Source organism: Podarcis liolepis (assembly GCF_965112155.1).
Source record: "Podarcis liolepis genome assembly, chromosome: Z".
NCBI lineage: Eukaryota > Metazoa > Chordata > Lepidosauria > Squamata > Lacertidae > Podarcis > Podarcis liolepis.
Genome location: NC_139570.1, coordinates 36636225 through 36658838, shown reverse-complemented (window position 1 = coordinate 36658838; position 22614 = coordinate 36636225). Strand labels below are relative to the sequence as shown.

Here is a 22614-nt window from a genome sequence, read left to right as displayed (position 1 = left end):
AGCTCTGGAGACCTATGCACACCAGTCTAGCATCTGGGCAGCTATTCCCAGGTTTTGTGCTCAATGGAGCAGTTGCAGCATCTGCAGAACACTCCCCCCCCCCCCAGTTTATGTACCTTCCCTTGATGGGTTGTGCACATGTAGCTGGAGACCACACCTGTGTGGAAGCTGCTTTTGCTCTTCCTGCTTCAGTTCTCTCCTGGTTCTGGGAGGCAGTGGTGCAGGGGAGGGAGGGGAAGCACCCAACCTTTCACTTTCCTGGGCTGCCTCTTCCTCTGCCTCTATTTCTTGCATCCTGGCTAGTACGGGTCACCACAGGCTACTGCCCCCTTCTCCCGAGTCAGACTCCAGCCCTGCTTCCCCCAGGGCATACTCACCAGTGTCTTGCCTTACTGACCTTGACATCATGCCACTCTTCAAGCGTGCTTAAAGCAGCTTACAGAATAGCATAACAAAACACCACAACAGCAAACATTACAACATACCAAAAACACATTTCAGTACTATACATATAACAAGACTGCATAAACAACACCCAGCATCCAATAGTAAAAATGCCAAGGGAACCTGACTGTTTCACCTTTGTCCCAGAAACACCCCTCCCATGCCGTTTCCCCCACTCCCTCTCCAGTGGCGACTTTCAAGGCTTCCAAAGGCAAATATGGATTTCTTTGGTCCTTATTTTGCATTTTCTGGGGTTGTGTTGCTCACACAGGGATTCAAGGAACTGTTGGAGGTGGAATTTGCCAGGATTAAAAAGGAGAAGACAGCCCTTCTAATGAAGGCCCAGCACTGGACAGACTGGTGGAAGAAGTCAGTGCAGAAGATCAAGCAGCTCTACGCATGAATCTGCCACACTCTTCTGCCTTCATACGTTCTCATTTCTCTCTGTATAAGCAATAGACACCGTCACGTGTTCTCATTTCTCTCTGTATAAGCAATAGACACCGTCACGTGTTCTCATTTCTCCCTCTGTAAGCAATCTATCCACCCCCACCCACTTGAGTAAATATATTATTTAGCAATCAAGGCGTCCTTGTTTTCTAACACCCTGGGTTAACTGGTAAGGAATTGCAAATGGGAATTTGAATCAATTGTCAATCAGTTGAAACTCTTGACAACACCTCAGAAGGGTTCCCAGAGGAACAAAGAGGCTGCTTTACATCAGGTCAGACTGCATGTCTGGGTCTACTAGGGATGAATGACTCTGTCATTTTCACATTTTTGCAAGCTTGGAATCTAATTCTCTCAGCATCAAAAAAAAAAAAAAAAAAAAGAATCATAAAATAAAAAGTCCTCCTGAAAACTTGTCAGCATTTTAGTCCATGTTTCTCCATATATACTACATTTGTTAACACAGTTTTGTCGAATATACTCAGGATTCTGTCCAAGTAAGTCTTACTCATTGTAGACCCATTGAAATTAGTGGGCCTGAATAATTACTAGAATATATTTTTCTGTGTCATTTTCACCAATACCATAGAATTGCAGAGCTGGAAGGGACCCTGAGGGTCATCTAGTCCAACCCCCCCTACAATGCAGGTATCTTTTTGCCCAACAGTCCTTATGCACACTTTCCCCTGATATACACATTTTAGTACATGTTATTTGGTTGGAGAACTGCATTGGAAAAGAGTGGATTTGGAAGGAGAGACAAGTTTCATTTCATGAGTTGTTTTGGGAAATGTGAATTAAGTGGAAGAGGATTTGTGTTTTTCTGTTGAGGTTTTTCTCCAGTTTCATCACCTCTTTCCTGCTCATGGAAGTACACAGAGTGAAGAGAAGAAGCCTTCATAGGGATGGGCAAATCGATCAGTTTCTCTCAGTTTCTCATTTTTCTAATCTTAAATTCAGTTCTCCACATTTCTACATAAGTTTGAAATTATTATTTTAAACCCATGAAAGTTCATAAGCATTCTAGTGCAATTCTTTTCCTAATATACACGTTCTTTTATGGAATTTCCCCTAATATGCACAATTTTGCAGAGCAGTTTTCCATAGTATGCACAATTTTGTGTACAGTATTGGTTTATACGTTGTTTCAGAAAGTGCAGATTAGATATGTTACCCTTTAAATGAGAGCTGGAACCGATTCCCCCCTCATCTATAGCTCACACTCTATGACCCTGTTTTTCCAGAGTAAGGTATTGTATAAGGAAATGTTGACTAAAAAATAGTTTCATTAAGACTAAAAGAAATTCCTGCTGAACCTGCCTGGCAAGTCAACTCCATGGGTTTCAGTCCCTGCAGCAAATCAACAGCTCAAGGGGTTTGCTGCTCCCTCCTGCCCTCTGGGGATTTTATATAATTAATCAATCAATCAGTCAATTAATTAATTATATAAATATGTATGTACTGTTATGTCATTAAAATGTATCAATACAGTTTACAACAATAAAAACATAAAACCACGCACTAAAAGCCAATGAATTACAGTGGTACCTCGGGTTACATATGCTTCAGGTTACAGACTCCGCTAACCCAGAAATAGTACCTCGGGTTAAGAACTTTGCTTCAGGTTGAGAACAGAAATCTCGCGGCGGCGGCAGCAGGAGGCCCCATTAGCTAAAGTGGTGCTTCAGGTAAAGAACAGTTTCAGGTTAAGAAAGGACCTCTGGAACGAATTAAGTACGTAACCAGAGGTACCACTGTATTGTGGAAGGATATTTTCTTAGTTGTCTGCGTAGGCCTGGCGAAACAGAGTTATCAGCAGGCGTTTAAAAGGTGGCACAGAAGGTGCCCGCTAAATCTGTTGACTGGGCCATTGACATCTAAGGCTGGTTTTCTTGTCAAATGAGCCTCACCAGTTAATTTGTGGAACCACCTATGTTCCTGCAGGTGATCTCAGTGACTGAGCTAGGATTTAAGGGTTCATGTGGTCTCTGAGGTACCATGGACCTAAGTGGTTCAGTGCTTTGTAAATTAACACAGGAACCTTAAATCTGGCTTGGCAGTAAGTGGGCAGCCAATTCTCAACTTTTTTTACAGACCTGAACCTTTTGGGCTGGGCTGAAAATATAGATGCAACAAAATATACAGTACAGTGGTGCCTCGCAAGACGAAATTAATTCGTTCCGCAAGTCTCTTCGTCTTGCGGTTTTTTCGTCTTGCGATGCACGGTTTCCCATAGGAATGCATTGAAAATCAATTAATGCGTTCCTAGGGAAACCGCCTTCAGACCAGGTCCGGGGACAGTCTGTCCCCGGACCTCTTCTGAAGGCTGGGGGGGGGGGGGACAAGGGCTTTTCTTCCCACCCCCAGCATTTTAAAAAACCCCGGGACAGCGGAGGACTTCTCCGCTGTCCGGGGCGATCTTAAAATGCTGGCGGGCGGCATTTTAAAATCGCCCTGACAGCGGAGGATTTCTCCACTGTCCGGGGCGATTTAAAAGCCCCTGGGAAGGCAGGCAGGGGGGACAAAGACTTTCGCCCCCTGCCCGCCTTCAGAAGGTGTTCCCGCCCCCGCCCCGCTTCGGAACAGCGTTCCGAAGCGGGGCAGGTGTTCCCGCCCCCCCGCCCCGCCCCGGAACAGCGTTCCGAAGTGGGGCGGCTGGGGCAGGTGTTCCCGCCCCCCCACCCCGCTTCGGAACAGCGTTTTAAAATGCTGGGGGTCGGCAGCGAACGCTTCGCTCCCAACCCCCAGCATTTAAAAATCTCCCCGGGACAGGGGGAGATTTTAAAATGCTGGGGGTCGGCAGCGAACGCTCCCGACCCCCAGCATTTTAAAATCTCCCCGGGACAGAGAAGTCTCTGCTGTCCCGGGGAGATTCGCTCCCGACCCCCAGCATTTTAAAATCTCCCCGGGACACGGGGAGATTTTAAAATGCTGGGGGTCGGCAGCGAACTCTTCACTCCCAACCCCCAGCATTTTAAAATCTCCCCGGGACAGGGGGAGATTTTAAAATGCTGGGGGTCGGCAGTGCTTCGCTCCCGACCCCCAGCATTTTAAAATCTCCCCGGGACAGAGAAGTCTCTGCTGTCCCGGGGAGATTTTAAAATGCTGGGGGTCGGCAGCGAACGCTTCGCTCCCGACCCCTAGCATTTTAAAATCTCCCCAGGACAGGGGGAGATTTTAAAATGCTGGGGGTCGGCAGCGAACGCTTCGCTCCCGCCCGCCAGCATTTTAAGATCGCCCGGGGCAGGCGGGGGGGGGGAGGCAGGCGGGGGGGAGCAAAGACTTTTGCCCCCCGCCGGCCTCCAGAAGAGGTCCTCTTCTGAAGGCCGGCTGTGGGCGAAAGTCTTTGCTCCCGACCGCCAGCATTTCCCTATGGGCTTTCGTCTTGCAATGCAAGCCCATAGGGAAATTCGTCTTGCGAAGCGCCTCCAAAACAGAAAACCCTTTCGTCTTGCGGGTTTTCCGTCTTGCGAGGCATTCGTCTTGCGGGGTACCACTGTAGAGAGAAATGAAACAAAAGCAAAAGCAGAAATCTAGGCAATAGTCACAGCACAAGGGAAGTGGCTGTTTTCACAGAAAGCTCTAAGTGTGGGCAAAATGCATTTCCGGACAAGAATTAGTCCATTAGCTTCTCACAAGGCATGCCAGGAAAAAGCAGAACTCATAACAGCCTAGCTGCAGGATGAATAAAGTAGAATGTTTCCTAGGGTAGATAGGCAGACATCATTTATGGGAAATGACTAATGCATGAAGTGGGTGGCTAAGGAATGGGGGGGGGGGGAACTCAAGCCATGTGAGATACTGCCTTTCGAAATTTTCCTGCTGGTTCACCACACAACAAAAGGATGTGGTCTGTACCATATCGGCTTCCGGCAAGGAACTAGAGGCACCACTGGCCATAAATATGAACACAGGGATCGGAAGAAAGAAGCCTGAATTTTCAGCTGTAAACACACCTTAAATGCTGAGGTCATCTTGACTGCCTTGCTCCAGGGAGCTGCCACCGAGTTCACAGTCTCTTCGCTGATTTCCTTCTTTCTGGTAAGCAAATCTTTTCCTAGACTTTGGAGTTAGGCCTTGGTATCGGAAATTTTAGGGTCTGAGGCAGGAAAGATAAAACGCTGCAGTGTCCAGCCAACAGGATGAACAGCCAGCAATAACCTTTCTATAACACACACCCAACCAGAGGGATATAAAAAACATTGAACGGCTCCAAGAAGGCGGCAGAAAAGCAGACAGCCATTTCCCTCATTAATGCCTATTTTAAATTAAGAGTTCAACAAAATAAAATGGATGGCTGCTGTTTAAACTACAAAATAAATATTCCAACTATTTCAAATCAACTTTAAGCACCAGGTTAAGTACTCTAGAGAGGTGTTTCATCATTCCATGGGGGGGTTTTTTAGAAGGGGGTGAGATGAAGTAACTTCTCAGCTCTCTTGAATCTCTGAGCTATGAAGAGGGAGTGGTAAAAGGTGGGAGGTAAAGGTAAAAAGAGGGGATGCAGGAGGCACTGTGGTGTAAACCACCAGGACTCTTAGGCTTACCGATCGGATGACGGAGTGAGCTCCCTTTGCTCTGTCCCAGCTTCTGCCAGCCTATCAGTTTGAAAGCATGCCAATGCAAGTAGACAAATAGGTATTGCTGTGGTGAGAAGGTAAATGGTGTTTCTGTGCGCTCTTGCACTTCTCATGGTGTCCTGTTGCACCCGAAGCTGTTTAGTCCTGCTGAACTTAACCGTCCAGGGGTCCTTTGCCTTTACCTTTTTACGTGGGATAATTTTCCTTTTAAAGCTTCCTCCCATGGCTGCCTTTTAAGCCAAACAGTGGAAATGGGGGTAGAGAGAAGCTTCTCAGTGCTCATATGCCCTTTTCCTTGCTGCAAATGCCTCCCAGCAGAGAGCAGCTCAGTAAAAAAAGAAAGCGGGAGGATTTTATGGGCTGCTGTGTGCAAAAATCTATAAAGAGAGATGCAAACACACACAGACAAACCAAATATACACAAGAGTCAGGAAATCTAATCTCGCTTCATATTTTCTCACAAGTTCCATAGTGCAACAGGAAGTAAAGCATCACATCTGCACACACAGTTCATTGAGGTGCAGTGTTTATTTCAAAGCTGATACCCGCCCTGACTGAAGATTTGGCCTCCATCTCATGCCCTCCAGCAATTTTGTAAGCAAAAAGAGAATGGAAAGGCTTTCCCCACTGTAATGGTTCTAGGGGTTGCTTGTGTGTAAATCAACGCCACTCTTGGCTGGTTGCCTGATGAACCCTTTCTGTCTGGACAGCCACACGCCCGTGGCTGTCTCAATCGCTGGCAGAATCCGTTAGTGGGTGTTTCTTGAACTTCTTCCAGCAAAGAAGCTCTTTGACGCTTAGTCTCCCCCTAGCCTCCCTGCGCAGGGAGGGTGTGGGCATCGGAGGACCCGTGCTCTCCCCACTGGTTCCCGGCGAAGAGTCTTGGAGCCACCTCGCCGATTCCCCCATCTGCCCCCCTTCTCCACTGGTGTTACGCTGATTTCCTTCCCCAGAAGATGTACTGCTTCTCTCCCTCCCGGGACGCTCTCCGGAATCCCTCTGGAGCCCTCCCTCTCCCTCTGGCTCCGATGGCAGTTCCCTGACATCCACCTCCTCCCCAGGACCCCCTCCACCCCAGCGCGATTTTCCAATACAACCTTGTCTCTTTCCTCGGCCGACTACGCGGGGAATCCCCTGAAGGAGCTGTCACCATCCTCTGAGGATTCAAAACCAGCCTCCCACCCGCTCCGATCTCTCCCCGCAGAGTGGGGGGATTCTGATTCTTCTCCCTCTGACACCCCGCCTCCCTCCTCTTCGGAGGCTAGAAAACCCACAAAGTCCCCTTTGTCATCTGTGGTTCCAAATTCTTCCTCCCAATATCTCACTAGTGGTTTTGGCTTATCTGCAAACAAACTGTGGAATTCTTCCACCAGATACCCGTCATTGATTGACTCAGCGGGAACCCACGTGTTTTCTGACCTGGGTTCTCCCTCCCAAGCTACCAAGTACTCCACCTGCCGACCTCGCCACCTTGAATCGAGGATTTCCGTGGCTTGGTTGCAGTGTTCCCTCTCCTCTACCCTCGGGTGGGTGGTGATTCCTCCCGCCCGCCCCGGAAACTCTCGCCCTTCCTTGTACGGTGTGAGTAGTGACCTATGGAACACCGGATGTATCTTCATGCTGTCTGGCAACTTGAGTTTGAACGCCACTGGGTTCACCTGCTGTGCTACCGCAAAAGGCCCCAGCCGCCTCGGCTGCAACTTCTTGCACCCTCCCTTTAGGGGTAACCCTTGGGTTGACAACCACACCCGGTCTCCTACCCGTATGGCCTCCCCCTCCCTACGGTGCTTGTCCGCCTGCCTTTTGTAAACTTCCTTGGCCTGCTCCAAGTTCATCTTGAGTTGTTGGTGCAAGGCCTCCATTTCTTCTACAAACTGCTTGGCCGCGGGTACACTCCATGCTTCCTCCCCCCTTCCCGGGAAGGCCCTGGGGTGACACCCATAATTGGCCATGAACGGGCTCATTCCTGTGGACATGTGTTCCGCGTTATTGTACGTAAATTCAGCCAAAGCTAATTTCTCTACCCAATCGTTCTGTCTCTCGCTGACGTAGCAGCGTAGGTATTGTTGGAGTATACTGTTCGCTCTCTCTGCTTGCCCGTTGGTTTCGGGGTGTCTGGCCGTCGAGAAGCTCACCTCGACCTGTAGCAAGCTCATGAGCTTCCTCCAGAACCTGGAAGTAAGTTGTTTCCCGCGGTCCAAGATTACCCTCGAAGGAGCCACGTGCAGTCTTTTCCTCAAACCCTCCATGGTCTTCCCTTCCGTCCCGGAGTTCCCTGATTTTTGCTTGAGCGAACGCGTCGTCTCTGGTAAGCCCTGCCAGTTCTCGTTTCCCAACCAACGTTCCCCCACACACCCATTGGTCCTCGGGATACACGTGTCGGGTTTCCGGTGGTCCCTCTCCCTCCAGGTATTCTGGTTTCCGGGAGAGAGCATCTGCTCTTACGTTTTCCGCTCCCGGCACGTATCTGATCTCCTGGGCCCATCGAACCTGTCTCTGGTTGAGCACTCGCACGGTCCGCCAGTATTCCAAGTTCTTGTGGTCAGTACAAACCTGGATCTTGTGCCTTGCCCCTCAACAGATGTCTCCATTGTCAAAACGCCACGTAGATCGCAAGCAGTTCGCGGTCATACACTGTGTAGTTTTGCTCTGACTTGCTCAGCTTCCTTGAGAAAAAGGCACACGGCCTCCAGTCCTGCTTAGCCCCGGGCTGCAAAAGGACCGCTCCCACAGCTCGGTCGGACGCGTCCGTCTCCAGTCTCATGGGCTTCTCCAGATCAACGTGCAGGAGCTGCTCTTCCGAAGCGAACGCCTTCTTCAGCCTTTCAAAGGATTGCTGGGCACTTTCTGTCCACGCGAACTTCTTTTTGCTACTGAGACAATCTGTTATGGGTGCTGTCAAGTGAGCGAAGTTCTTTATGAACTTCCTGTAGAAGTTGCTGAAGCCTAAGAACCTTTGCACATCTTTCCGGGTTTTGGGGGCTTTCCATTCCAGCACTGCCTTCACCTTGCCTGGGTCCATAGCTAGGCCCTTGTCTGACAACTTGTACCCCAGAAACTCGACTTCCCTGGCGTGAAATTGGCATTTTTCCAGCTTGACCCACAACTGATTCTTCTGCCGTCTCTGTAGCACTTCCCTGACGTCTCTGACGTGTTGCTTCTCATTGTCCGAGTAGATTAAGACGTCATCCAAAAAGGCTACGCAATTCTTGTACAGCAGGGGCCCCAACACGTGGTGCATGAATCCTTGAAAACAGGCGGAGCCCGATTGTAATCCAAATGGCATGACTAAGTACTCAAAGGCCCCCAGGGGGGTGAACATGGTCGTTTTCCATTCGTCCTCCTCCCTTACCCTAATTAAATTGTATGCCCCCCTGAGGTCCAGCTTGGTAAAAATCTCCCCCTGCCTCACCCGGGTTAAAATGTCATCAATCCTTGGCATTGGGAAGGTCACAGGTTCAGACACCAGGTTCAAGGCCCTATAATCTACGACCAACCTGGGCTGATTGGTCCCCTTTTTGTCTGCAAAGAACACCGGACTGCCCCCCACCGCCTTTGATTCCCTTATGAACCCCCTCTTCAGGTTCTTATCAATAAACTGCCGCAACTCCTGCATCTCCCGGTCTGACATGGCGTACAGCTTACCCACCGGCAACTGAGCCCCTGGGAGTAGGTTGATTTGGCAGTCAAAGGGCCTGTGGAGGGGGTAGTCTATCTGCCTCCCTCTCGCTGAAGACCTCCTTCAGATCAGCATATTGCGGTGGCACCTGCCCTTGTTGTTCCACGGCCAGCCCAGCAACCCTGGCTACTAGCATTCTTAGGTTCTCCCCTCCCAGACAGTGTCCTAAGCAGTAAGCTGACCCAAAGGTGACTGACCGCTGATGCCATGACACTACTGGATCATGCAGTGCCAGCCAGCTCATTCCCAGTATTATTGGGGGTCGTGCCAGTGTGGCCATGTGAAAGACAATGGTCTCCGTGTGCCTGGAAACCCTCATTCGCATTGGCGGGGTCTGGTGTCACTTCCCCACCCAGAAGTTCCCTGCCATCGATGGTTGTCACCTGCAAGGGAAAATCCAGAGGCAACAGGTGGAGTTGGTGCTCCAGAGCAAAGTCTCTGCTGAAGAAATTACACGAGCTGCCCGAATCCAGCAGTCCCTTAACCTTGACAGGGTGCCCATTCGGGAGTTCTAGCACCATTTCTATGGCTATAGCTGCCTTGGGGGGGTCAGGCTGGGGCACTTCTATTGGTTGCTGGCCTGGCTGCTGCCCCTGCTGGTTGGCAGCCAGGCGTTGTCGTTTCCCTGCGCCTGCTCTTCCTCCCCCTTCTCGTTGTGTCCTGCTGCCCCCACCATCCCTTGCCAGGCTTTCCTTTGAGGGCAGACCTTAGCAAAATGTCCTGGTCGTTCACAGAGGAAACACTTCTTGGTAGTTTTCCAGTCCTTTCCCTCCCTTTTACGACCTTCACGGGAGTTTGAAACCTCGTGTGTGCGCGCGCCATCAATTTCCATTGGCTCTGCTGCCTGGGGAGGCTCCCCGGTATCTCAGGAATGCGGTAGTCATGGAAACGTTCCCCTCTCATTTCCCACTCATCCTGAGCCCGCGCTTCTAGGTGTACGCCTATCGCGAGCACCGCCTTTGTGAGCTCATCCATCGGCTGTGGGCGGGGCACTCGGGACAACTCGTATTTCACTTCGGGGGAAAGACCCGCCTCAAACAACATTTGTATCGGTTCAGAGTCCAGATCCCACCCGAGCCGGTGTACTAACATTGCAAAACGCGACCAGTAGCTTCTGATGGACTGGCTCCCCTGCTTGCAACTCATCAGTTCCTGCCGTGTCACGCTTTGCCCCACATCGCGGGAGAACATCGCGTCCATTCCCTGAAGGAATTTATTAAGGTCCTTCAAGGCATCATTTTGCGTCGCCATTAGGGGCCTGATCCATTCTCTCGCCTCATCCTGCAGATGCCCCACAATGTAAGCCACCCTCTCCCCGTCGTCAGCAAAGTCATTTTTCTGCAGCTCCAAAGTGTACTGCACTTCTGTTCGAAAAGCATTGTAGTCTTGGGGCTTCCCCCCAAATTTGTGTACCAGCCCCGGTACCTTCCTTGCGATGGGGGTGGCTCTGACCTGTGCATCCTGAGCCCGTCTTTCCTCCAGCCATGCCGTCAGGATAGCTACGTGCGTCTCCAAGTCTCGGTTCCTCTCGACCAGACCGCGGCCGGCTGCTCCATCTCTTCGGCTGTTCCTGTTTGGCTCATCTTGCTGCCTCTCCGGGGCTACGCACAAGCAACGTCAGGGACTAACGGATTGCTGTAATGGTTCTAGGGGTTGCTTGTGTGTAAATCAACGCCACCCTTGCCTGGTTGCCTGAATGAACCCTTTCTGTCTGGACAGCCATGCGCCCGTGACTGTCTCAGTCGCTGGCAGAATCCGTTAGTGGGCGTTTCTTAAACTTCTTCCAGCAAAGAAGCTCTTTGACGCTTAGTCTCCGCCTAGCTTCCCTGCGCGGAAGCCTTCTGCACAGGGAGGGTGTGGGCAGCGGAGGACCCGTGCTCTCCCCACTGGTTCCCGGCGAAGAGTCTTGGAGCCACCTCGCCGATTCCCCCATCTGCCCCCCTTCTCCACTGGTGCTACACTGATTTCCTTTCCCAGAAGATGTGCTGCTTCTCTCCCTCTCGGGACGCTCTCCGGAATCCCTCTGGAGCCCTCCCTCTTCCTCTGGCTCCGATGGCAGTTCCCTGACACCCATTTTCCTTCCTTACTGCAGAGGAATATTTGAGGTCACTGCGAGAGTCAAAATGGCTACAGGATTGCTCTCCTGTACTATTTTAGACACGTGGTTTATATAGTTATGTATGTGTTTGCCTTATACATGTACAAACATTTATTTTATATTTGAGACCTTAGAATTCTTATAACACACCTCTAATGTCACTTTCATTACTTCCCTAGGTGAAACCTACAAAACATCTGGACTTTGGATATCCTTAATTCTTCTTTTGTTCAAACCCAGGAAACATGAAACTTCAGAAACTTATCTTATCTGTCCTTGCACTCACCTTTATCACCATCTCCTTTTTTATCGGGTGAGTCTCTTTTGCTGAATATCCTGTTCACAGCAGCCACCAACTTGGATGGCTTTGAAGAGGATTAGACAAATTCATGGAGGAGAAAGCTCTCAGTGGCTACTAGCCATGATGCCTATGCTTTACCTTCATGCTTCTGAGTACCAGTTGCTGGAAGCCACAGAATAAATGCTGCCAGCCAATGTTTACAACACTGAGCTAGCTGGAACAATGGTTCTCTATGAGGCCGGTTACCATGCTTTGAGGAAAATCGCCTCCTATGCTAAATCCTTATTGCGTCTTGTAAACACAGAACGCAAAAATAATTCTGAATTAAATTCAGTATTTTTCACTTGTAATACTAATCAGTACCTAATCCATTCCCACCATGTAAATATGAGGATTGGGGAAAAGTACAGCCTGCCACCTCCACCATGCCAAGTCCAACAAGACCATTTTATTGTTCATTTCCTTGCAGATGCCCCCATCCTGATAACATTTCTCAAGTCCTGCACAACCTTTATGCCTCTTTTAACTGCTTTTTTTTTGTCCCCAGGGTTTTCATTGGGAAAGGACCGACCCACTACCTTCCATATTATCTTCCATGCCCAGATCTCTTGTAAGTACCATAGTGAGATTTTGGGGCTAAACTGTAGAGCCTCAATACTCCATCCAATGCTATGTGATTAGCCATGGTCCCTGCATTCTAGGGCAGAAGTTTTCAACCGTTTTGAGTCCACGGCTTCCTTGACCAACTGCATTCTTTCTGTGACACCCCTGTGGGGCTCAGGAGCCCAGTTATGTCACCCCCTGCCTGCAGAGCTGGCAGCCCCTCGCCCCTTTTCGAACACTCTCCCTTGTGGAGTGTTCCTTCAGCCTCCTCTCCTCTCCCCTCTCCTTGGGAGTCCTCCAGGCAGCCGTCTCTGTAGCCTCTGGTCTCTGAGCTTCCTCTGAAACGAGGTGCCTTCTCACACTGCACCAAAGTGGCCTGGGACTTGTCTGCCTATTCCCAACAGCAAGGGCTGGCGGACTGGCTGGCTGCGGTCCCTCGCCCACTTGCTTGCTTACTCCGAGGATGCCTCAGCTCCTGGCAACCAGCACCCCCTGGCCAGCCCCAGAGGCACCATTGACTTGGGGAGCTTGTAGCCAGGGCAGCTGCAACAAACAGCTGTGCAAGGCAGAGATGAGAGGGCACTGAGGGAGGGAGGGAAGGAAAGAGGGACAGAGGCCAGTGTTGCCTGTGGCACCCCTGAGCATCATTCAAGGCACCCCAGGGTGCCACAGCACACTGGTTGAAAACCACTGGTCTAGGCAATTAGACTAGATTAACTTTGGAGTACCTTGTAGCTCTTCAGTTCTATGTTTTTTGGTTGCAAGAGTGAGGTGTCAAACAAATTGAGCCTGTAGGAGCTTTGAAAATAGGAGGAAATACCACTGTCACAGGCACTGCATAATATTTGTTCTGCGCTTATAAGAAATCAGTATGTTAGTGTGGCAAAACCTCTACTTTGCAACTCCCAGCCTATTTATGTCAGGTAGGCATCTTCACTATACTCCTTACTGAAAATATTTTTGTTCAGACAAATCTATCTTCACAGAACATGTAGGCTTGTGTTTTAAGTATGTTTTTAGCCAAACTGTTTTCATAACACTTTGCATCTTTAAAAAAAAATTCCTGTTTTTAACTTTCCTTTTCTTGACAATTTTAATGTTTGTTTGCTTTTTGCAAATTGCCTAGAGGTTTCATTTCCAATTAAGTAATATACACCTTTAAAAAAAGACACATGCACACAAACAAATGAATAAATAAAAGTTGAATTTCCCTTTCTCTCTCTTTTTTTGGACAGTGCTTTGAAACTACAGTACAGAGAGAAGAATTCGCACCAGCTTTTCCCACAGTTAGTTCTCTTCCACTTGCTTCTTCCCTAAAATTGCTGCTTCTTTCTTCTGGAGATTTGTTCTAATATATGACTATTTATTATCTTTTTCAGATTCTTTTATCCACAGCCAAAGTCTGTGCAACAGACGTAAGTGCCAGAAAGGACTGGCCCGATTCATATATTCTATTTATTAAAACTTTTAACAAATTTACTTTGTTGTTGTTTTTTTTAAATGCAACAAAGCAGTAGACATTGTACAAAAGTTTCAACAGTGATAAAAATTGAAATAAGACAAAAATTTAAATGTAAATAAGAATGTAAGAAAAGCCCTGCTGGATCAGGCCAATGGCCCATCTAAGTCCAGCATCCTGTTCTCATAGTGGCCAACCACAGAACCCAATAAAAAAACCCAACCGGGATCTGAGCACACAAGCAATCTCACCTCCTGCAGTTTCCAAGAACTCGTATTCAGAAGCCTTTCTTCCTCTGACCATGGAGGCAGAGCAGAGATATTGTTGTGGCTAATAGCCATTGATTGCCTTGCCCTTGATGCATTTGTCCAATCCAAGTTAGTGCCTCCTGTGGAAGTGAGTTCCACAGTTTAACTTGGTGCTGTGTAGTTAAATAAATTCATGAATACTGGCTAATTAAAATAAATTTCTGGCTTCAGAGGCCTGTCTAATTAATACTATTTGAGGTAACCTCTTATAGAAGTCCAGGATGACTTTTCCTGAACTCGCAAGCATGTTCACACTTCTCCGAATTTTTGCAGTGCTGTTCTCCAGCTGAGTAATGTGTAAAGAAGAAATGTTTGTACTGGGACAAAGTGTGCATTTGAAAATGTATATTTTAGTGAATAGAACATACAGAAATTCATTATATTAGGGAAAGTGACTTTGCAAAACCGTGTATGTATATTAGCCATAATTGCATATGAAAAATGTGTGTGTATCAGGGAAACTTGCAGAAAAATGAAGTTTCCGGAGTACTGTACTTTAAAAAACAACAACAGATGGTAACATGGAGAACTGAACTTATATTCAGGAAAAATAAGAAACTGAAATTGACAGATCTGATCACCAGTAGCATCCTATTTGCTCAATCAACACTTCTGACATTGCATTGCTTTATTTTCCTGGTTTCCTCAGGCGCTCTGATGTGCTCACTGTGACTCCGTGGCTGGCCCCCATTGTCTGGGAGGGGACATTCAACCCTGAAATCTTGGACAGCATCTACAAGCCTTTGAACCTTACCATTGGAATGACTACCTTCGCCGTAGGAAAGTAAGCAGAAAGGGCAGGAGGGGTTGGGAAGGTCTGCACATTTGCCCAAATCTAAAACATGATGTGGGCTGTAGCAACTCTGGTTATAAAAGGCCTTTGTTACGAGTGCCTGGCACAGACCCCTGGGCTTAAGGACATAGGATGAGCCCTCTTGGATCAAGCCTAAAAGGTAACTCTCCACCAAGTGATATTCAGAAACATTTACTGCCTCCAACAGTGGAGGGAGAGAACAGCCATCAGGATTAATAGAAACAAAATTTAAAAAAAAATCCTTCCTGTAGCACCTTAGAGACCAACTAAGTTTGTACAAACTTAGTTGGTCTCTAAGGTGCTACTGGAAGGATTTTTTTTTTATTTTTTTCTGACTACGGCAGACCAACATGGCTACCTACCTGTAACCAGGATTAATAGCTTTGTGGAGCTGCTGCATTTCAGGATGGGTAGCCCTAGGCCACACTGACCCCTGGTCTGATTCTAGCCTACTTTGCTCCTGCCTTATGGGGCCTTAGGAGCCTCGGAAGCAGCCTTATACCAAATTAGACCATTGATCCATCTCACCCAATACTGCATACACTGACCAGCAGCAGTGCAGCTTGAAAATCTGCTTTTTAAAAACTCTGCCCTGAGCAATTGCTCTTAATATATATATCTTTAATGTTTGCTCAGATACATACGATTTGTGAGCCATTTTTTGGAGTCAGCTGAACAGTACTTCATGGTGGGATACCGTGTGAACTACTACATCTTCACAGACAACCCCAAAGACATCTCCGTTGTCCGCCTGCAGCCTGGGAGAACCCTCCACCTCATCCCTATAAAGAAATATGCCCACTGGCAAGAAATCTCCATGCGCAGGATGGAGGCCATAAACCGGTACATCTCAGATACAGCCCACCGAGAAGTGGACTATCTCTTCTGCCTGGACATTGACATGTTGTTTCATAACCCGTGGGGCCCAGAGACCTTGGGGGAGATGGTGGCCGTGATCCACCCAGGCTACTACAAGGCCTCTCGGACAGCATTCCCATATGAGAGGAGACCTGCTTCCACGGCCTACATCTCTGAGGAAGAAGGAGACTTCTACTATAGCGGGGCGGCCTTTGGAGGCCTGGTCAAGAATGTCTACGAGTTCACCAGGGCTTGCCACATGACCATATTGGCAGACAAGGCCAACGGCATCATGGCAGTTTGGCAAGAGGAGAGTCATCTGAACAGGCACTTCCTTTCCCAGAAGGCTTCAAAGCTCCTCTCTCCGGAGTACCTTTGGGACGACACAAAGTCAAAACCACCTGAGCTGAGACTCATACGGGTCTCATCATTGAGCAAGAATTATAAGGAGGTCAGGGACTGACCCTAGTTGGGTCCATCTTGGCCTCACTGTGTATTTCTGGGCAGAGGAGCCCTTGGGATCAAATTATTTGGACCTCCAGATCCATTGCGGAGTTGGCAAAATCAGACACGTCCCCCAACCCCTGCCGAGAGTGCCACCCCTTTCTCACAGGCTCTGGACCTGGTGTCTTCCATGGTGACACTAGGGCTCTCCCAGTTTGTTTTGGGCCACACACATCAGGCAGGCTACACGCTGGATTTGATCTTTGGCACAGGCATAGATGTGATCATGTCCCCCTCTATGGAGGTGCCATGGTCTGATCACTATGCTCTGAAAGCCAGGATTGACTTCCCGCCGCCACCCGCCATGAGTCGATTTGGGCTCGGCGCGGAGGCTGATGGACCCTGATGGATTCCGTCAGGCCTTGCGGGATCCTGCTCCCCCTGGCGACTCATTGACTGAGCTTGTTGAGGGTTGGAATACCCGACGCTTGGCAGCCATAGATGAGATCACACCTAGGCACCCTCTGCAACCCCACAGAAACCGGGACCAGCTAGAGCGAGTATGGCAGAGTACTCGTGACGGAGCCTCAAAAACATCTTATAGGGCGTTTATGAAAACCTATGAGATAGTAGTGAAGACTGCAAACAAGTCTTACTTCTCAGCCTCCATTGCATCCGCTAGCTCTCGCCCCGTGCAACTTTTTAGTATAATTAGGTCTCTAACATCCCTAGAGGGACAGCCAAATTTAAATATGAATCAGGCACATAGCTGTGAGGCATTTGGGAGCTTTTTTGCGGAGAAGGTCCTGTCGCTCCGCCATGACCTCCCTGCCAACTTGGATACAATAGCAGAACTGGAGGCACCTTGATTGTCCTCAGGTCCAGTACTGCACCACTTTGACCAGATACTGCCAGCCGATGTGGACAGACTCCTCCATGTCAGAAAGCCTACCACTTGTCCTCTTGACTTGTGCCCATCCTGGCTGATTTGAGCATGTCCAGACGAGTTGCAGGCCCCCCTGGGTGACATCATCAATTTGTCCCTTGGCACCGCTCTTAAAGAAAACATCATTAGATCCTTTAGATCTATTCAATTCCCACCCAGTTTTGAATCTTCTGTTCCTGGGCAAGGTGATTGAGAGAGCAGTTGCTGAACAGCTTGTTGGATTTCTGAATGAAACATCGGCTTTAGATCCATTCCAGTCCAGCTTTTGCTCTGGTCATGGGACCGAGATGGCTCTGGTTGCCCTAACTGATGATCTCTGTAGGCAGCTGGACCGAGGTGGGTCGGGGCTGTTGATTCTCTTAGATCTGTCAGCAGCCTTCAACATGGTTGCTCACAAACTTCTGGACCGCTGCCTCGCCGATGTGGGGATTCAGGGCACAGTCCTTCAGTGGCTGCGCTCGTTCCTTTCTGGACAGAGGGTGGTGCTGGGGGGGTGAGCTGTCATCGTGCTACTCCTTGGTGTGTGGAGCACCGCAGGGCACAATTCTCTCCCCAATGCTTTTTAACATCTTTATGCGCCCCCTCGCCCAGCCATAGGCGCCGACTCCATGGGGCTTGAGGGGGCTCGAGCCCCCTCAAAAATTCGTTTGGGGGGGCTCCGCCCCCCCAATAATCTCCGGCGCCCCTCCAGCAGAGCGCCACCGCCGCCCTCCCCCAGCCCAAAATGCACAGGGTCGGGCTGCATGCCTCCTGCCCTCCCTCCCGAGCAAAAGCTCCACCCAATTTCCGCTCCGGAGCTGATTAATAGGCGCAGCACGCTCTCCCCTATTCGCTCACGAGGAGGCGGCGCCACTTTATTTGCATATTCATGAGCTTATTTATTATTCATGAGCTTTCCCGGCCCCCCCCCCAATATTTTTTATAAGTCCGCGTCCCTGCGCCCAGCTTGTCCAGAGCTTTGGCTTAGGTTGCCATCAGCAGGTGATGACACCCTATCTGTTGATGGACGGCCACCCCATCCCACTCTTATTTGTTGATTAGACACCATCGCACTTTCAGTACTGTTTGTATCCGCAAAAGATTTGAGGCAGAAAGACTCCAATGTTTCCAGTCAGTGCAAGTCAGGTCATTATAATATAACAGATATTGTAAATCAAAACCATGAAACTGCCAAAGAAAATCAATGCAGAACATTAAATGACTACAGGAAGTGTTACATCATAAACAAGATAGGGCACAAAAGAAAGAAATTTTATTGCAAAGAGGAAGGATCAATCCAGCCATCACTGACCCTGTTTTTGCAGAGCTGTCTTTGTTAACACCAGTTGTAGCCATGTATTGAATAAAAGGATAGCAATCAATAATAAAACTGTCTTGTATTTGTCCATCCCTGATAGGGTTACCAGGTATGGGGCATCCCAGACCCTGAGATTCCAGGGCACAAACCTGGAGCAGCTACCTGGGGATATCACAGGAGGGGTACCCAGTGATGTCAGGAAGCATAACACATTGCTTTTCTATTGAATTTATATCCCACTTTTTCTCCAGCAAGCTCAGTGTGGTTTTCTCCCACTCCTCCTGCATGGTTTTGTCTTCGTGAGGTACTTTTGGCCCACACATGATTGCATAAACAATGTGTGGGTTTCCCCCCCTATCTGCATTATAGGGTTCTTGCAAAAAGGTTATATGTGGATCCTTTTTGAACAAATAAGTTGCCATTATGGTGTATTTTATTGGATCTCCCAACCCCTTCACAGTTAAAAGAAATTACTTTAATACCTGTACTCATTTTGGCCATTAAGCAATAGTGTCCTTTGCCAATCTAAGCTTTCCGTGTTTTTGCTTTGGTTCTACAAATTAATCTACTTCTGTAAAAAATCTACTTGTATCGCATCTTTGAAAAAAACCTTTGAATTAACCCAGAACCTTGAGAACTTACACCCTGGTGTGTGTCCTCTTTTAACAGTAGAGGGCACTCCAGTACTACTATGGGTATAGAGTAAATCATAAGCATAAAAATCAAACTTATTTTAAACAAGTAAATGATGAGGTACATTAAAGTGGATATTTTCTTGTAAACCTCATGTCCCAACCTCTGGGTACTTTCAAGATATTTATATTTTCAGGTCATTCCAGTTTGATTGCTTTCACTTCTATAGAAAAGGAGCCTTTTCCCTCTTTTTTTAAACAGCATTCTTCAGTTCTGCATTAGTTCCTGCTTATTAAAGAGTGTAGTAACCTTTCTGAAAAATGTGCAATGCTGCCTCTTCATTGTCCTGTTATTCTCTTACATGGTCTTTTGGCTTTGTTGTAGCCCTCTCATCTGGGCTCCTGAGCTGGGTCAACTTCACCAATGGATTCACTATCCAAAAAAATCAATAACCCTAGGCGGACAGACCAGTTCTAGTGGTGTTAATAGTTTTGTGGGTTCCTTGAGGTTGGTGGCTGAGAGTGTTGTTTAGCAGTCACTAAACGAAAGGGGAAAGCCCAATAATATCTTATCCCTACATCTTGCAGATTGAGTATTATGTGCCAAAGTTCCCTTCATTTTATCAGTGTCCAAAAAACAAAAAACATCATGATTGGATTATTGTCACAAATTATTATTTCAACCTTTCTCAAAGCCTTTCAAATCTCATTTTTCTTTTTAAAACAGTGGAAGCTCATAACAATACCCTTTGGGGTGCTGTATCCTGCAGACTGGCTGGCAGTACTCTATGCATTCTTCTTCATATTTTCTGGGGACAATTCCAGGCAATGTCTAACAGTTTTAAACCACTGGATTATCAATCCTGTAATATTATCTCCTTCTGCCTCCTTTTTAATCCTGTGTATATTAACCCTTTAGTGACTATTTCCCACTTCTTCAAGCTTACACTTAATGCATTTATTTTCCCTAAGCAGCCTCTTAATTTTTGCTTCAAACTTAAATCCACTGCTGCAGAAGCTGCTTCAGCAGTACCCTCCAGCTTTTCCATTATTGTATTTACCTTTGCTTCCAGAGAAGCTATTAATTCCTTCTAGGCTTATATGATTTTGGCTTTTAAGGGAAATGCATTATGCTTCAAACTATTCCCTGAATGTGGCATCCAAGTATTTTGATTTTACAGCTGTATTTTCTGCTATTTTAGGAGGCACAGCAGTCATTTTGTCTTCTTCACTTGTTTATAGGGGCCTCACAAGAAGCATTGAGCTAAGCTTCCCTGTTTGGGGTGAGTGAAATGCTGCTGTGGACATTCCCTTAGGCAGAGGGAAGAAGATTTATTTTTATTAAATCCTGTGCAATCAAACAGATTTTAGTTAAAACTGGCACCCAGGGGAGGAAACTGTTCTAAGTGGCCATTTTGGTTTCCGTTCAGCTACACCCATCATTGCAGTTGCTGTTGTTGTTTACTTTTATTTTTATTTAAAAGCATTTCCTGCACCTGGAAGGGAGTGGGCAAATCCCTGGAGGTCTGGCAACCCTATTCCCTGAGCTTTCTAAAACACAGCTACTCAACATTTCAGAGAGTAATGCTTCAAACTCTTTTTTGTACTATGTACTTTATCTAAATAAATCCCTGCCAGGGAACATCACCTGTAAGTGATTTCTAACCCAGCAGCCTTAAGAGGAAAAACCAACAGGGCTTTATATAGTAAATCCTGGTTTTCGTTCCCAAATATATATTTTTAAAAGAGCTAAAGAAGGTGCTGATTTTAAACCCAGTCTCAGAAATGACGTGTGTGTGTGTGTGATAGCTATCAACTGTCCCTTATTTGGCGGGAAACTCCCTTATCCCAGCGCCGTGTCCCGCTGCTGTCCCTTATTGATGATGTCCCTTAAATTTCCCGGGTTTCAAAGGAAGCAGCTCCTCTCTCTCCCTCCCTGGCTGCCTGCCGGCCAAGGAGGAGGGAAGCTCCGACTGTGTTGGCCCCACTCCGGCCTCCTCTCACCAGCCTCAGCCCCCGGGAGCCTGAGGCCCTTCCGCCACCACCCTCCTCACGGCCGCCAAACTGAGCGTCTCTGCCTGGGGCTTCCCCTCTGCCCGCCACTCCCACTAGGCCGTACTGCGGCTGCGCCACCGAAGGACCCGGATGAGATGGGCAGCCTGGCGCGGCCTATGAATTGCTGAGGAGCGAGAGAGGAGAGCGAGGGCAAGCATAGAGAAAGCAGTTCAAAGAGAAGAGGAAGAGGAGGAGGCGGAGGCGCGGGCAGGTGTTCCAAGGGCTAACCATAGAGGGGGAAAGCGGAGGAATGACCGCAAGCTCTTTTCCCATAGATTTGTAGTAGTAGACTAGCATAGATGGTCTGATCTGCGGGTTTACTTCGGGCGCTATTTCTCCCCCCCCTTCCTCCCGCCCCACCTGGTGGAACTGAGAGCTACAGATGGAGCACGAGAGAAAAGACACAGAACTGCAGCAGCATCTTCGTAGCTTGGACTTGGTTTTGCGTGAAAAGTGTTTGCTGCTTGTAGTTATTTAATTGCAGTGTTTCATCAGTTGGTGTCTTGAGCAGCAACCTCTGGAAACGAAGGGCTAAAAATAGTTGACAGCTATGGGTGTGTGTGTGGGTGTGGGTGTGTGTGTGTGTGTGTGTATCCTGTTTTTGTTGTGCCTATAGTGCAAGACATAGCTGTCAACCTTCCCTTTTTTGTGGGAAATTCCCTTATTCCAGCGCCGTTTCCCGCCCTTTCCCGCTGCTATCCCGGATTGTTAGATATCCCGTAGACTGTCCCTGGGACAGGTGAGGCCGCTGATCCCTTATTTTCGAGGATGCTGATCCTTTATTTTCAAATCTGAAAGTTGACAGCTATGGTGCAAGAGAGCCCCTTCCAGGCCTCGATAATGCATTGCAGAACAACTGAGGCGACATCTGCACTTTACATTTAAAACACTGTCATGGCTCTCCCCAAGGAATCTTGGGAAGTGTTGTTTGTTAAAGGTGCCGAGAGTTGTTAGGAGACCACCATATTCCACTCATAGAGTCATAATTCCCAGTTACAGATAGGTAGCCGTGTTGGTCTGCCATAGTCAAAATAAAAAAATTAAAAAAATTCCTTCCAGTAGCACCTTGAAGACCAACTAAGTTAGTTCTTGGTATGAGCTTCCGTGTGCATGCACACTTCTTCAGATACACTGAAACAGAAGTTGCAACTCATACCAAGAACTAACTTAGTTGGTCTTTAAGGTGCTACTGGAAGGAATTTTTTTATTTTTCATAATTCCCAGTTACTTTAATAATCAATCCCAGGGAACTCTGGGAACTATTGTGGCTCTGTGAGGGGAATAGGGGCTTCCTAACAACTCAGCAGCATACAACAAACTACACTTTTCAGAATTATTTGAGGGAAGACATCACTGTTTAAAGTGGTACAATGAGAATTTTTTAATGTGGCATTACTCACCAGTATGGAGCACTGGCACGTCTTCTTTTTTTTTTTTTTTTTTTTTTTTTGCTGTCCATGGCAACCATTTTGTGCTGCCACCGATTACACTTTTATCGATATATGAGTACCAGCCCTCACTCTTTTGCCAAATAAAAGCAGCACTGGGTATTATAGTGCTTTAAATGGATAGTGGTGATGGGGCTGCAGTGTAGATAATACCAAGCTATGACTCTGCTATACAGCTGCAAACATAATGTATGAAGT

The 22614-nt window shown here is 47.8% G+C and overlaps 2 protein-coding genes and 2 long non-coding RNA genes across 6 annotated transcripts in view; 2 read left to right on the top strand and 2 right to left on the bottom strand.

The window, feature by feature from the left end:
- The window catches only part of LOC310698420 (coiled-coil domain-containing protein 180-like), a 56978-nt gene extending 53937 nt beyond the window's left edge, over positions 1–3041 (top strand). For 2 of the 3 annotated variants that reach the window (XM_083485492.1, XM_083485490.1), the window contains exon 38: positions 716–1300. In XM_083485492.1, the coding sequence (XP_083341618.1) occupies positions 716–847 (132 nt within the window). In that variant the 3' untranslated portion in view covers positions 848–1300. Of the gene's footprint in view, positions 1–715; positions 1301–1483 lie in introns of those variants that run through there. The other variant, XM_083485491.1, reaches the window with a different exon arrangement.
- Positions 1–22614, bottom strand: part of LOC310698477 — a 51649-nt gene that overhangs the window by 5472 nt on the left and 23563 nt on the right. The window lies entirely within an intron of this gene.
- GBGT1 (globoside alpha-1,3-N-acetylgalactosaminyltransferase 1 (FORS blood group)) lies at positions 4654–18353 on the top strand. Its single transcript, XM_083485583.1, has 8 exons — positions 4654–4935; positions 11431–11564; positions 12100–12162; positions 13391–13441; positions 13535–13570; positions 14572–14706; positions 15373–17574; positions 17930–18353. Exons 2-7 carry the CDS (start codon positions 11497–11499, stop codon positions 16055–16057), a joined length of 1038 nt encoding a protein of 345 aa, XP_083341709.1. The 5' UTR covers positions 4654–4935; positions 11431–11496; the 3' UTR covers positions 16058–17574; positions 17930–18353.
- Positions 18215–21488, bottom strand: LOC310698485. Its single transcript, XR_014521556.1, has 2 exons — positions 20918–21488; positions 18215–19452 (listed from the first exon to the last, which is right to left on the bottom strand). It is a non-coding gene; the product is annotated as an uncharacterized lncRNA (long non-coding RNA).